Genomic DNA, 14761 nt, shown 5'->3' on the forward strand with positions numbered 1-14761 from the left:
AACAACAACAACAACAACAACAACAACAACAACAACAACAACAACAACAGCAGCAGCAGCAGCAACAGCAGCATCAGCAGCAGCAACAACAACCGTTACAACAACAACAACAATGTGCACCAAATCAATCGACGGCCGAGCAACTAGATAACTTTGGTAACCATGCCGAATTGGAGAAACTCGAAGAAGTTGGCGATATTTTGGGTGATTTGGGCGAAGATGACGATGATGAATTCTTGAAGTCCTTTACCGCTGAAATGGGCGTTGACTTCAACATTTTGGAATATGCTGATCCCGAATTGGATGCACTCGACGAAGCCGATCAATCGAATCTATTGGACAGTCTCGATTTTGATGAAACCGAAGAAAAGGAAAAGACCAAGAGAGCCGCATTGGAGAAATTGAACAAGGCCAATGAAAATAAAGCGGCAATGGGCCAGTTGAAAACAAATCTCAATCAAAATAATGAACAACAAGCGAATGCTACCAATTCAGTCGTTTCAAATGTGGTGCAAACATCACTTCCCAATCAAATTACACAAAATAGACCACCGCAAACACAACAGCAACAAATGATGATGCAGCAAAGGTGAGTGATTCGTTTTTCGTCTCTTTTTTAGGTTTTGAACGTTTTTCTTTCTGTGAAATTTTGAACCCAAAAACACGAAATGAAATTGATTGCTTTTTTTATTAATGAAAAAATGCGTGTTTCTCAGGCAAATGCAACCAAATATGAGCGCTCAACAGCGTGTGTCAATCCGTTCGAATCCGCCACCTTATCCAGTTCAACCACCACCACCGTATCCAGGTGCCATGAATAATGTTCAGGTGAGTTCGTTTTCATCGTATTTTCTTTGTTTCTCTTCCAACCATTTTGTTGTCTACTTTGATGAACCAGTGTATGAACGTTTTCCAAATTCAATAGCAACAAACAAACCAAAAAAAAAACTAACCCAATCGATGTTTAAAAAATATTTGAAGTGTTTGCATTTTGCCTTCTCACTCTGTGCACAAAAGTTTCAATCAAGCGTGATTTTGTGCCCCATTTGATTTAATTGTTATTGCACTCGATGAAGGGAACAATGCGACGCTTTCTTGTAATCAATCTTATGTTCAATTGTTTTCTGTTTCTTCTTCTTTTGATTACAAATTTTCGTTTAAGTTACTAAGCAATCAACTCAGTGAATGTCTTGTTATTGACAATGAAAATAAAAAAGCAAAAATTAATTCGATAGAGAATAGGGTTTAACGAAAAAAAAGAAAATCAAATTAGAAGTTTATATCAATTGTTTTTTTTTTTAATTTTCTTTAGTTGTACATATATCTATTTGTTTCTACTCTTTGTTGTACTACTCTTTCCTATAACATCAATATTTAAGTACATATGAATATATACATGTACAGTATAATACGTATCAAACATGCGCGTCCGGAATAACATCTGATTATCCACCAGCAATGACACAGCGTCGTCCGCTGTTGCTGCAGGTGAGAGTGTAATAAATGTGACTTAGCAACATTTCAACAACAACAAAAAATCGAACCAAAAAAATATGCCAAAATTAGAACAATCAATTATTACATTCGCAAGTTTCCTTTTATTGTTTTCTAAAATGAAAATAAAAAAACAACTCACATTTCTCTGTCTTTCTATATATATATCTATCTATACATCTATTTCTCGCTGTCGCTCTTTCGGCCTCGCTCATGCCCAGAAGAAAAAAAAATACTCACACACACTAGTCATCTCTAAATCGCTTTAATTTTGTGTTGCAAGAGCCAAATTATATAGCCAAAAACATAGAAATTCACCGCAAATGTACATAGTATATCTATACAACTATCGTCCCGTCTATTGATCACATATTACATAGGCAATAATTCGGATTGGATTTGAATGAACCAAAAACAGGAAAAAAGAGCATTTGCTTCGGTATGCCGACCAATTTGAAATGAAATCAGATGTCAAAATTCTTGTGTTGACACGTCTCTCGTTTTTTCGGATTTCGCTTAATTTACTGTTTAGTCCGTTTACTTTTTCTTTCGTTTCGTACTCTGGCCTGATTGATCGCTTTGTTTGTTTTTCAATATCTCAAAATACACCAAGACACATACATGCCGTTCTCATCGTAATATTTAGTAAACAAAAATAAACATTATTTGTTTTTATTAGATGCAACGGTTTTAAGCAATAATCAATTCATTTTTATTTTGGGATAAAATGTGTATAATTTCTCCATTGCCAATAGGAACAGCCTTTGTTGCTCGAAGATTTACTGGAGCAAGAGAAACGCGAGAAGCAAGAGCGTGAGCGTCAAGCATCAATGAACAGTGACATGAGCAATCCAAATAGTTCGAGTTTGTTGAGCGAACATGATTTTGAACGGTTGCGTGCTGATGTGCTCGGCAATCAAGGTATGCCAGCGCAAGGGATACAAGCCCAGGGAATGCCACCTCAGGGAATACCAGCACAAGGGATGCCCAATCAAGGGATGCAAACACAAGGTATTCCGGCACAAGGGCTTTTGCCCATCCAACAACAACAGCCGATGATGCAAAATCAATCGCAGCAACGACAAGCGTTCGTTGCTCAGAATCAACCGCGGCCACAGTTCATTCAGCGTACGGTCAGCCAACAGCAACAGCCGCATCAATCTCCACAGCAGAACATGCAAAATCAAGTGCCAACCATGAACACGATGATGGAGCCAACGGTTGTGAAGACCGAAGCGTGCAGTGTACCAATGTTTGTGGCCAACTTACAGAAACCGCCATCGTTGCCGCCAGACAGCATTGTCACCGAACAAGATCGCCAAATGCAAATCAACTATGAACAATGGCTGAGTGCACAGGACAATAAATTGGCCAACCAACGGAAATACTATGAGACCGAGGTGACGAAATTACGAAAATCACGCAAAGCACTGAACAGCAAACAACGTGCGTTGAAAAAGGGCGGAAACGACCTTACCGAAAGTGATACTATCGAACTTAACAAGATTACTGCTGATCAAACGTTTGTTCAAAAACAACTCGAGAATGCACGAAAACAATCACGGCAACACACGCTCGTTATTAACGACTATAAGAATAAACAACAGGCAGCTGGCATGAAGAACAATCTCGCTCGACAACAAATGGCTGTAAGTAACTTGGTTTTTGTTCGGATGCAATTTTGTTTATTTTTAGTTTAATTTGAACACTGGTTTTTGCTTGCATCAAAAGTATTTACTAAAACGAAAAATGTATAAATGAAAATATTCAATTGAAATTTTAGGCTCAACAGCAACCGCAACAGATACTCTCGCCGATCAATCAACCGGGCGTTATGTCGGCCCAATCACCACTTGGAAACTCTGGACAACAAACAAATATGATGCAAATGTCTGCTCAATCGCCGCTTGGAAATCCGGGACAACAATCCAGCATGATGCAAATGTCGGTGCAATCACCGATGCAAGCGCCTAGCCCACTAATGGCACAAAGTCCGATTCCAAGCAATGCGATCATGCAAAGCCCTGGCAATCCGAATATGTCACCGTACAACAGCCAACCATCGCCACGCATCGGAACACCACATTCGCAGCCTGATGAGGTAAAATACGATTGATTAAAGAACAAAAAAAGACGTTCTGCAGCAATTGTTTGAACAGCATTCATTTTTATTGACAATTGAAAATGAGAATAATGCGTTTCCTTTTCTTGCAACAGCAATCGAATGCTCCTCAGATGAGTCCGTTCAGTCCAGGTGGTCCAATGAGGTACGATAAATTAATTCGGAAAACTTTTCACTCATTTATATTTCGTTTCTTCAATTAAAAACTCATTCACGAATATGCAAACTAATGAAAATATTTCTTATATTGTTCAGCGCTTCACCATCACCCTCGTTGCCTGGTCGATTAACGTCGCCAGCTCCACGAATGACATCACCTCAACATCATCGTATCGCTGGTCCACCAATGCAAGGTCGAATTTTAACGAGCCCGAGCCACACATATGCACAACAAAATATTGTGCAAACCCAAATGATTGTCAATCAGCATCGTTTCGTTCGACCTCAGCAACAACAGGTAACCGGCATCACATTTCCAATATTAATTTGCTCAATTCTAACACTATGATGATTTAATATGATAAATTGTCTTTTTGAATTTAACGCAAGCAGCAAGTGCAGCAGCAACAGATTGTGGTGAATCGTCAAGCAAGTATGACGGGTTACATTTCGCCATTGGGTAGCCCACAACCAATAATGTCGCCGAATGCGAATCCCATGCAACAAATGCCACAACAGCAGCAACAACAACAGCAACAGCAACAATTGCAACGGAGACAACAAACGGTGATGCAGGTAAGACTCATCAATAATGTAAGAAAAAACACAAAATAAATCGAAAACTCATCATGAGCGGATTCCGAATGAGTAGAGTTGGAATATTTTGTCTAATTTATTTGAATATCGAAGACGTTTTACTTGAGTAAAAATAAATTATTTTTGTTGAAATGTGAAACAGAAAATGGAACATGTTTAAAATGCTTAAATTTCATGTTGCTCAATATGCTATTTATAGATGCAACGGCAACAGCAAATGCTGCAAATGCAACAGAGCCAAATGCAACAGAACCAAATGCAGCAAAATCAAATGCAACAAAATCAGATGCAACAGAACCAAATGCAAATGCAACAGGTTCAATCGCAACAGCAGCATTACATTCAACAGCAAGTAAGTTGATATCGTACATATGGATTAGATTTCGATTAAATGCGGATGTGCTATTTAAATCTTGCAAATAATCTTTTCGTTCTATCCCGTCTGAAAGATTAGTAACTGAGCCGTCAGTTAACTAATTTCGGACAAAAATGACTTACTTTGATTGACATTTCAGTACAACGTGTAGTGTAAGTCTATCATAGTTAACTGAAATCATTTGAAGTTACAAGTCAATCTAAGTTGCTTCATTTGGGACAGAGTGATTTTCTAAGAACAAAAACATAAATTCAATCAACTAAAGTCAACTGAAGTTAAAGTCAGTCAGTCATTTTTTTCAAACGGGATTTCATACGACATCACTTGAATGCATTTTAATCTCATTTTTTTTCCTACTTGGTGCACCAACAGGTGGTTAGTCCAATGATGATTAGTTCACCACATATGCAACGGCCGCCGAGTGGTGGGCCAATGAATTCGCCGCAACAGGTTCAACAGCAACCACAACAGCAGCCACAACAACCACCGCCCGGTTATGTATATCAGAAGCCCGGTTTGCGTGGTGGTGCGCCAATTCATGGTTTAAGCCGTGGTGCCAAGCGATTGCCAATGGCTAGTACATCGACTAGCGGCCAATCGCAGGCTCCACAAACCAGCAATCCAGTTGTGATTGTCACCCGATCGGAATTGAATAATGTCACAATTTTGAAGAAGAAAGGCACAATGAAAACGACGGGCACATTAAAAGCCGCTACCGGTACACGAATCATTCACCGTGGCAAAGTGGCCAACATAATACCAACACAGGACGATTATGATGAAGCGTCAAATGCATCGACAATGTCAACACCAACCACATTCACCGTGCAACCGCATATGATCAATCGCAATCTGAAGCGAACGGCATCGGACAGTTGCTACACAAGCACCAAATCATCGATGCGATCCCCATTGACCGGATCCACAATGATCATGGAGGATATTGTGGTGATCGACAGCAGCCCGGATGAAAAGCAACGCATCATGGACTATGACGATGATAATGATAAATCGGTTATCGGACCGGAAGTATCGCTTAGCTCAGTCGCACAGAACGCTATCGATGGCGATGATGTGTCGGTGATTTATGACACATCGGCGGGAAATGATTTCAACATTGTATCAAGCCCATTGGAATCGGAGGAAATTAGCGAAGAATATCCACTGTTCCCATGTGTAGCTGACTATGTTGATGATGGTGAACGTCACACAATCGAAAGTCCGACTGAAGATGATTCGAAATCCATGACGGTCGATGACAGTGATGACGATGGTAAACATCATTCCGAATCACCGGTTTATCTGGATGAAATCGTGAATTTAGATACCAATTCGGAAGAGCATTTCGCCACAACCGAAGAAGAGATCATGTCAATGAATTCAGAAATTATCATCATGGATTCAGGCATTAAGACACCTGAAGATCGTTTGCATAATACAGCCGAAGATTTTGAAGCGATGATCGATTCGGGCAATTCCAAAGACGGAAAAGAAAGTAATTCATCGATTGAATTGATGGAAATCGAACCCGAACAAGAGTTGCCGTTGATCAAAACCTCGAAACCGGTAACAATTGCCAAGGAAACGACTACCTTGAGCAAGGGTAGAGTCATTACAGTTGTTGTACCACAATCTTCAGCTTCTTCCAATAAGCCACAAATCGTTCCGTATGGTCGTAAAACCGTCACAGCCACTGCCATTGTTACCAACAAAAATGCAGTCTATTCGACCGTTTCATCATCGGCATCCACGCATAATTTGGTGAAAGATGCAACACAAGCCAAATACCTGTTGGGCGATCAAACGATTTCAGTGCCGATACTGAAAAATCTTCCATTGGCACGCGTCTCAGGGGCAAAAGGCAATGCTGAGACGGGCAATAAAAAGATTATTGGTCAATCGGCCATTATCAGTACATCACTTTCCAATATTTCGTTGAAAAAACTCAATTCGAACTTTGTCACGTTGTCACCACTGAACATTCAACACACTTCGGGTGGTCGTATCGTGCAAGCACAACTTGTGCGCGCACAACCGTCACAACAAACCGTTACGACAGCTAATCAAAGAAAAGTAACATCGGTTGCTGGACCACAGATAACGAAAAGTGTAACGCCTACCCTGACCTATTCGAAAATTGGCACGTCACTGGCCTCGTTGAAAGTGTCACAGGATGTGTCATTGCCAACGAAACTCTTCGAAGACGAATCCATATCGCCCGACAGCTCAATCGAACAAGATGAAAGCGATCTAATGCTCACCGAAGAAACGATCTACACAACCGAAGACTCAAACAATCGTGATGCTAATGAAATTGGGGTAAGTTCACAATCGCGCTATCACGTTTTTTTATTTACTACTGCTTTTTCGTTCCTTTCGAAAAATAAATTCATTTACCAAACAAAAATAAAATAACAGTTTTTTATGAATGAAATTGACCGAGAGATATTCTATGTTGAAATTGTTGCAGGAGAATTCGCAGAAGTCAATTTCGTCACCTATTTCATCCATATCAAATCAAGACCGTATCATCGAAGTGGACGAAATGCTGAACGATGACTGGAAACGCAAATCGTCATCATCGTCGCCAATCATCAAATCAGACAGTCAATCGAATACATCGCAAAGTGGCGGCGATAAATCACAAGATGCAACCGAAAAACCAACAAAACCAACCGTACAAATTCCAGTGCATGTTATCATCAAATCGTGTGAATCACCAAATACAGCCAGTCTTCAGCAAACTGCACGTTTGACATCGAATTTGCCACAGTTATCACCGCTTTCACAACCCAACGAGATAACTTCGAACATGGCAAATGCATCGCAACAATTGCGTTCAATTATGTCATCGATTAATCAAACAGCAACAAACTCAAACACGGCCTCAGGCATAACAAGCAATCAAAACAAACCGGTCACAACCACTGTCGAAATAAAAACAATCGACGCACAAGTGTCAGTTGCAAACGCATTGGCAGCGGCGGCCACAGCAATGCCGTCCGGCATCAAAACGGACAACACCACAAATGTTGTGCCAACGAGTTTTGAAAATGTGTTGGCTGTTAATCGCACCAATGAGCTGAATGCAAAAATTGAAACCGTTCAACAAACCGTTCCAAAGATTGTCAACGAAACGATTCCAACAACGATCACTGCTGGCAAAATATTGACATCGCAAGCGTTCAGTCAGAACAATATCGGATCGATTACAACGACATCGGCCGGAAGTATTCTGGTCGTGAAACAATTGCGAACCGTTTCACCGATGACAAGCCGAAGTCGATCACCGGTCACGGTTAATTCATCTGGTGCAAAGACACAGACTTTTTCACTCGTGAAATCGACAATGGGCGGGACGCCAATCATCATTTCCGGTCAGGCAGCACCACCCGGCTCATCGGTGATTATCAATAAAATGCCAATTCTTCACAAAGTCGTGACCACTGCATCGATTGTATCGGCTGCCAATAACATTGTCGTTTCGACAAATAATCCAATTTCGGTGTCGACATCGATCGCAAAGAGTACCACACAAACGATGAGCATTTTGAGCAGTACATTATCTCAGCCACAGCAATCTCGTATTGTTCCTTATGCCGAAGGACAACAGTTTACCATTTCGAAGAAACCCATCAAATTGCCGATTTTGACGAAAATCGAAAATGCAACCGTCGTATCGAATGCATCGGTCACGTCAGCTAGTTCAACGGCAGCTATTCAGAATATTCTGCAATCGGGCCTATACAGCCATCCGACAAGCGGCAGCATTTTGAGCGCTACCCTCAGTCAACCGGCACAAAAACCAAATGCAAAACTACTACAAACACAATTGACCAACAATTCATTCCGTCGATCGAAATCGACCGATGAAGTTCCTGGCTTCCTCAAAGAAACACCCGCTCAAATCATAAGCAAACGACACAGCAGCATGGAGGCATCACTGAAAGATGAAAAAGACGAAGGCACAGCAGCAGCTCCGGCGTCAATCGTTCAAAATACCACCGAAAATGCAACGGAAAATTGTAAATTCACCACTGTCACCATGGTCCATAAATCGGATGAATCGCAAAATGTTTTGCTGAAGCAATTGCTGCAACAAGCAAGCAATACCGCACCAACACCATCATCGATACCAACAATATCGCGATCGGTGACCTCGTTGCGAGCACCAAGCTTGGGTGTGGTTAGTTCACTCGAAGCTCAATTGGCCAGACCGGTCATTTTGCCTGTACCAGCCACTCCAAATGCCATCCAATCGAAACCAAACACTCTTGTTACAGGTAAACATCCATTGATTTGTGGATTTTCTGCTTTTTAAATTACTTTACTTTTTTTTAATGTCCTATTGGAAAAGATGAGTTTTTTTGAGAATCTCTTCAAGTAATCAATTCCAATTTTATTAGACTTTTTAACGAAATAACAATCTTTTTATACAGCCACAACAACCACATCACAATCGTTCAGCGCACAAATAAACAGCGCAAATAAAGCGGCAGCATCAACTGTTGCCGTCAGCAGTGCATCGGTTGAAACGTCGAAAAATTCGGTGCGCGCTCATCAAATATTATCACGTGAAACGTCTTTCGTTTCGAAGCCAGTGAGCAGCGAAGAGAAAGATGAACCAACCACCATTCCAGCACCGATTATAACAAGTGTCCAGGTTACTACGGTACCTCAAATTACAATACCAACGGTTACCACCACGGGAACACCGGCATCTACCGTCACTATCACAAGTGAGTAATGTGATTTTTCGTAAAAAATCGAATTGACTTCAGATCTTCTTTGAAAGAAGAAAAGTATAAAAGACGTTTTCCATCTTGAGAAAACGAATGAAAACAGTGAAAAGAAGTTCGGTCACAAAATCTGAAACAGAACTTCAGAAAATCTGAACATAACCAAAAAAGGGGTTTTCTTTTCTTTGAAAATTAATGACAATTCACTCTTTTTTTTCAGCCAAAGCAAGTCAACCTGAGCCAGTTGTGACTCCAACTCCACCAGAAGTGGTGACTACAGTGGTAGACGTAACAACAACGACTGTTACTTCAACGAATGCCTCGACCCCGAATACAGGTAAATTTATTGAGATTGGTAACATTGAACAATTCTATTCTAAAACAACTCAACGAAACATTTTAAAGATTCAAATTTATCGTCATCAATATCTCAAGATCGCTTTTACATAATCGACTTTTTAGCGACTGCAAAACGTTTAACAAACATTATCAACTCTAATATTCATAATATGCATTATTCTCTTATTCCTTCCCCTAACTTAATTCAGTAGCCATAGCGCAGAAGAATTGTGTGACATTGCAGCATCAAACATCGATTGAAAAGCCAATTGAATCGGCTTCAGCGGCAACAACACCAATTGAAGTGATCAAGACTGAACCGATCGTTGCAAAAGAAACCGTTCAAAATGCTGGCGCTGCATTCATAAAAACCGGTGAAATGATGAACGCATCAGCGATTGTAATCAAACGTGAAGATTCGATTCCATCGCAATCGAGTCCAACGCCAACCTCGCGTCCACCATCGATTCTATCGAATGCGGATGTTAAGCGTGAATTGCTCGATGATAATTCACAAATGAGTGCTGCATCCGATCACAGCAGTATTAAGCAAGATTCAATAAAAGAGGAGCCAACAAATGAAACGATCACCGATCCAGAAATGGCTGCGAAAATTGCCCAAGAGATAGCACTGGAGAATAAACGTCGAAAGCGTCGTGAATATCAGAAGAATCGTCGTCAAATGCAGATTCAAAGCAAAGAAAATGCAAATGCTGCTGCAGCTGCTGCGGCTATTGGCCAAGGCCCGGTCAAGAAGAAGCCACGCAAAATGAGCGCAACGGCCAAAGTGGACGAAGATTACGATACGTTTATCGATAATTTGATGGTTCAGCTGAAATGCATGCCACCGATGCAAATACTCGAGCCGACACTCAATCGAAACTATTCGATTTGTTCGGCATTTGGTTCGGGTGATTTGAACAAGTTCGGTTCGGATCGTGAATACAGCATCATTTCGGGCGATCTGAAGCATGAATACGGTCGAGCTGAATTGGAAAGTGTTTCCGATCACTACAACACCAAGCCATTTGGTTGCAAGTCACCGTTGTCCGAGCAACACAATTCATCGACACATTACGGTTTCTATGATCAAGAATTTTCACCAATCAAATTCTCCAGTGATGATGAAAATCGTAGTAAATACGATTTCTTGAAGGAGCGTGACATTGAAACACCAGACACAATCATCAGTTCATCGAGTCCAGAGTGTGTGATCCAAGATTCACCATCACATTTCCCCGGCTTGCGATTGATTCAAGAAGATGACGAGGAATCGACAACTGATTCTCAGATGAACAAACGGATGTCACCACAAATTCCGATCATTACACCGATTCCGATTCGCTTGAAGAAGGGCATGTCGCTGACAACCGACAAAAATTGCAACACTCTCATCGACAAGAACAGTGTCAAAGAAATCTTTGGTAGTAAATCGAAATTCGGACCACCGATGCCAGCGTTGAAAGACAAGAATAACGTAACAATTACGTTAACATTGACATCATCGGCCGCTGATGATATCTTGACTGTGCTGCAAGATTTGGCAAATATTCTACACATTCATCCGCCAACCACGTACGAAATTGTGGAGCGAACGACAACGCCACCAAGCCAAAAGCTTGGCTTGTATCGCACACGCGGCAAAGATGGCAAAGAAGGCGCTCCGATCGATATTCAAACCATTTTGAATGGAAATGCCAAATTCTGTCGTCACTGTGATGTGGTCATTTTGAATACAGTCGTTCGTGCCAAAGCCTACGAGTTCCCATTGCTGGCGCAAAACAAACACGAATTCGTGAACGAGAGTGATGATTTATACTTCTGCAGCAAATCATGCTATCGCCAATTCAAATGTGTGCCAACGAATATTCTGGACGACAAGCTGCCGGAAACATCGAACACGGAACAAAGCATGTACGACGATACGGTGAAATACAGCAAATGCCCGAACATTTTGCTAACTTCATCGATCACCGAACTGAATGACGTGAATGCCGACGATGAAAATAGCAAAGACAATTCAAGCATCAGCACTGACACCAAGGACGATACAAAGGATAGCGTCTTATCGGCCACCGATTCGAATGTGAAGAACGACACAAAATTGATCGATGGATTGAAACCGAATGCAAGAAAATTGCCTGACGATGCGGTCGCCGATGAAAAATCACAGCCGGCAAAGAAGCAAAAGGTAATGCAATACATGAAATTCTCACCGGGATGCTTCAAAGCGCAGAACAAATACAAGAAAATGACGGAAAAAGAAACGACCGAAATGCTGTTCCGGATGAACATCACCGTGACACCATCGCCCGATAAATTGCCCGAAGACACGCGCAAATGCATATTCTGCCATCAAATCGGTGATGGAGTTGCTGATGGACCGTCGCGTCTGTTGAACTTTGACGTCGACAAATGGGTTCACTTGAACTGTGCCCTTTGGTCGGACGGTGTCTATGAAACGGTCAATGGTGCGTTGATGAATTTGGAGAATGCGTTGCAACAGAGTTTTACACAACAATGCACCCTGTGCAATCAATATGGAGCGACGATCAAATGCTTCAAGAACCGTTGCACCAACATTTACCATTTGAGCTGCGCGATCAAAGACAATTGCGTTTTCTATAAGAGCAAAACGGCGCATTGCACCAGCCACGCACCAAAAACGGAAAAAGACAACGAACTGACGACATTGAGCGTACAGCGTCGTGTCTATGTGGAACGAGATGAACCAAGACAAGTCGCCTCGGTGATGCATCATTCGGAATTGAGCAATTTGTTGCGTGTTGGCAGCTTGATATTCCTCAATGTAGGCCAACTGTTGCCGCATCAATTAGTCAATTTCCACACACCAAACTTCATCTATCCGATTGGCTACAAAATTCTACGATTCTACTGGTCATTCCGACGACCAAACAAACGATGCCGATACATTTGCTCGATTGCCGATGTCTGCGGTCGACCGGAATTCCGTGTTCTCATCCAAGAATCATTCGAAGAAGACGTTGAATACCGTGACTCAACGCCAAAAGCAGTTTGGCAACGTATCCTCGAAAAATTGGCACCGCTACGCAAAGAAAACGATTTAGTGCAAATCTTTCCCAAGTACATCATTGGCGAAGATTTGTTCGGTTTGACCGAACCGGCCGTGGTTCGCATATTGGAAAGTTTGCCCGGCATCGAAACACTCACCGATTATCGATTCAAATATGGACGAAACCCGCTGCTTGAGCTACCATTGGCCATCAATCCATCGGGAGCGGCACGTACTGAACCGAAACCACAGCAAAATCTCAGCTGGAAAAAACCACACACACAACGATCGGGCAGTGCAAGTCAACGGCCAGCATTTGTTGCCTCTACATCTGTTGTTGGTGAAGTGGCGTGCCCATACAGCAAGCAATTTGTCCATTCGAAGAGCTCGCAATACAAGAAAATGAAGCAAGAATGGAGAAACAACGTGTTCCTAGCTCGGTAAGTGAACATTTCCTTCTTTAAGTAGCTCATTTGTTGAGTTGAACACAGTTTTACACAAAAAAATGCAATTCCATTTACAGATCAAAAATTCAAGGGCTGGGCTTGTATGCGGCTCGAGACTTGGAGAAACACACAATGGTCATCGAATATATCGGCGAGGTGATTCGATCGGAATTGTCAGAGCTGCGCGAAAAACAATATGAGGCAAAGGTTTGTAATGAATTTCGGTCTTTTTGGCTAATTTTTCTTCAATCTTTCAAAACGTTCCATTTTTAGACGAAAATTTCGTCTCGAATTTGAAGCATTTCCAAAGCAATCTTTTTGATTGGACTTTTTATGTTGATTTTTCATTTTAAAACTGTTCCAAATTCCATTTCATTCCATATTTTTGAACAATTTGAAAATTAATTTGATGAAATAATTCAATTTTCCGTAAAAACCCATAGAATCGCGGCATTTACATGTTCCGTTTGGACGAAGATCGTGTAGTGGATGCAACGTTATCCGGTGGATTGGCGCGTTACATAAATCATTCGTGTAATCCGAATTGTGTCACCGAAATCGTTGAAGTTGATCGGGAATTCCGTATCATCATATTTGCAAAGCGTCGCATTAATCGTGGTGAAGAGGTAAGAGGCGCTTCGGTTTTAGCATACTATGGTTCTTTTTCCATAAATTCTGAATATCCAATTCAATAAAACTGAATAAATCAAATGAAACTAAAAATAAATTCCATTCATTTCAGCTGTCATATGACTACAAGTTTGATATTGAAGACGATTCACATAAGATTTCGTGCATGTGCGGCGCACCAAATTGCCGCAAATGGATGAACTAAATTGGAGCGTGAAAACGAATGGAATGCATCTATGTATCAGAGTAGAAGACGACATGAACCCATTTAGACATTTTGTGATAATAAATTAAAATTAGAGAGAGATATAGAGGAACACATTCGAGTAGACGATGCACGGATATAGGAGCGGAAAACATATAAAACACTGTATTTGTATTGAAATTGAATTCTCGCATCACATCAGCATGTTAACTATTGAACTGAATCAGCAATAATTCTACAACAATTCAACATCCATAGATTTCATCCATGTTCACATTGAAACACACCTTTTATCCATTCCATGCATTGGATTCTAGTTTTTATTTAAAAACAAAACAAAACAATTTCTTTTCAATCATCAAAATGCAAGAAAAAAACGATTTCCAAATTATCATCAGATAAAACCAAAAAAAAAAAAATGGATGAAATGTGTGCGATGAGATTAGACAAAAGAACAAGAAGAAAAAACAACTAATATCCAAAATTTCCCAAATATATGCTATATTTTTCTTTCTCGTACACTGAAACAAAACAAATATAAACAACAACAACAAAAAAGTATAAGAGCGCTTTGACCCATTGTTAAATTTACGATTTACACAAACAAAAACCAACAAATG

General features: G+C 40.8%; 1 protein-coding gene across 1 annotated transcript in view; it reads left to right on the forward strand.

Annotated features, from left to right (window-relative positions):
• Positions 1-14390, forward strand: part of LOC129577088 (histone-lysine N-methyltransferase 2C-like) — a 31053-nt gene extending 16663 nt beyond the window's left edge. Inside the window, exons 19-34 of the mRNA XM_055463550.1 lie at positions 9-589; positions 717-828; positions 2250-3143; positions 3278-3595; positions 3712-3761; positions 3872-4073; positions 4169-4351; positions 4572-4724; positions 5121-7067; positions 7219-9031; positions 9188-9487; positions 9708-9824; positions 10036-13300; positions 13384-13513; positions 13750-13932; positions 14049-14390. Of these exons, the coding sequence (XP_055319525.1) occupies positions 9-589; positions 717-828; positions 2250-3143; positions 3278-3595; positions 3712-3761; positions 3872-4073; positions 4169-4351; positions 4572-4724; positions 5121-7067; positions 7219-9031; positions 9188-9487; positions 9708-9824; positions 10036-13300; positions 13384-13513; positions 13750-13932; positions 14049-14141 (10341 nt within the window). The 3' untranslated portion in view covers positions 14142-14390. The remainder of the gene's footprint in view (positions 1-8; positions 590-716; positions 829-2249; positions 3144-3277; positions 3596-3711; positions 3762-3871; positions 4074-4168; positions 4352-4571; positions 4725-5120; positions 7068-7218; positions 9032-9187; positions 9488-9707; positions 9825-10035; positions 13301-13383; positions 13514-13749; positions 13933-14048) is intronic.
• The last annotated feature ends 371 nt before the right edge of the window (positions 14391-14761 follow it).

Source organism: Sitodiplosis mosellana, unplaced genomic scaffold (genome assembly GCF_009176505.1).
Source record: "Sitodiplosis mosellana isolate CC-2019 unplaced genomic scaffold, AAFC_SMos_1.0 Smas_scaffold_6197, whole genome shotgun sequence".
NCBI classification, from domain to species: Eukaryota; Metazoa; Arthropoda; class Insecta; order Diptera; family Cecidomyiidae; genus Sitodiplosis; species Sitodiplosis mosellana.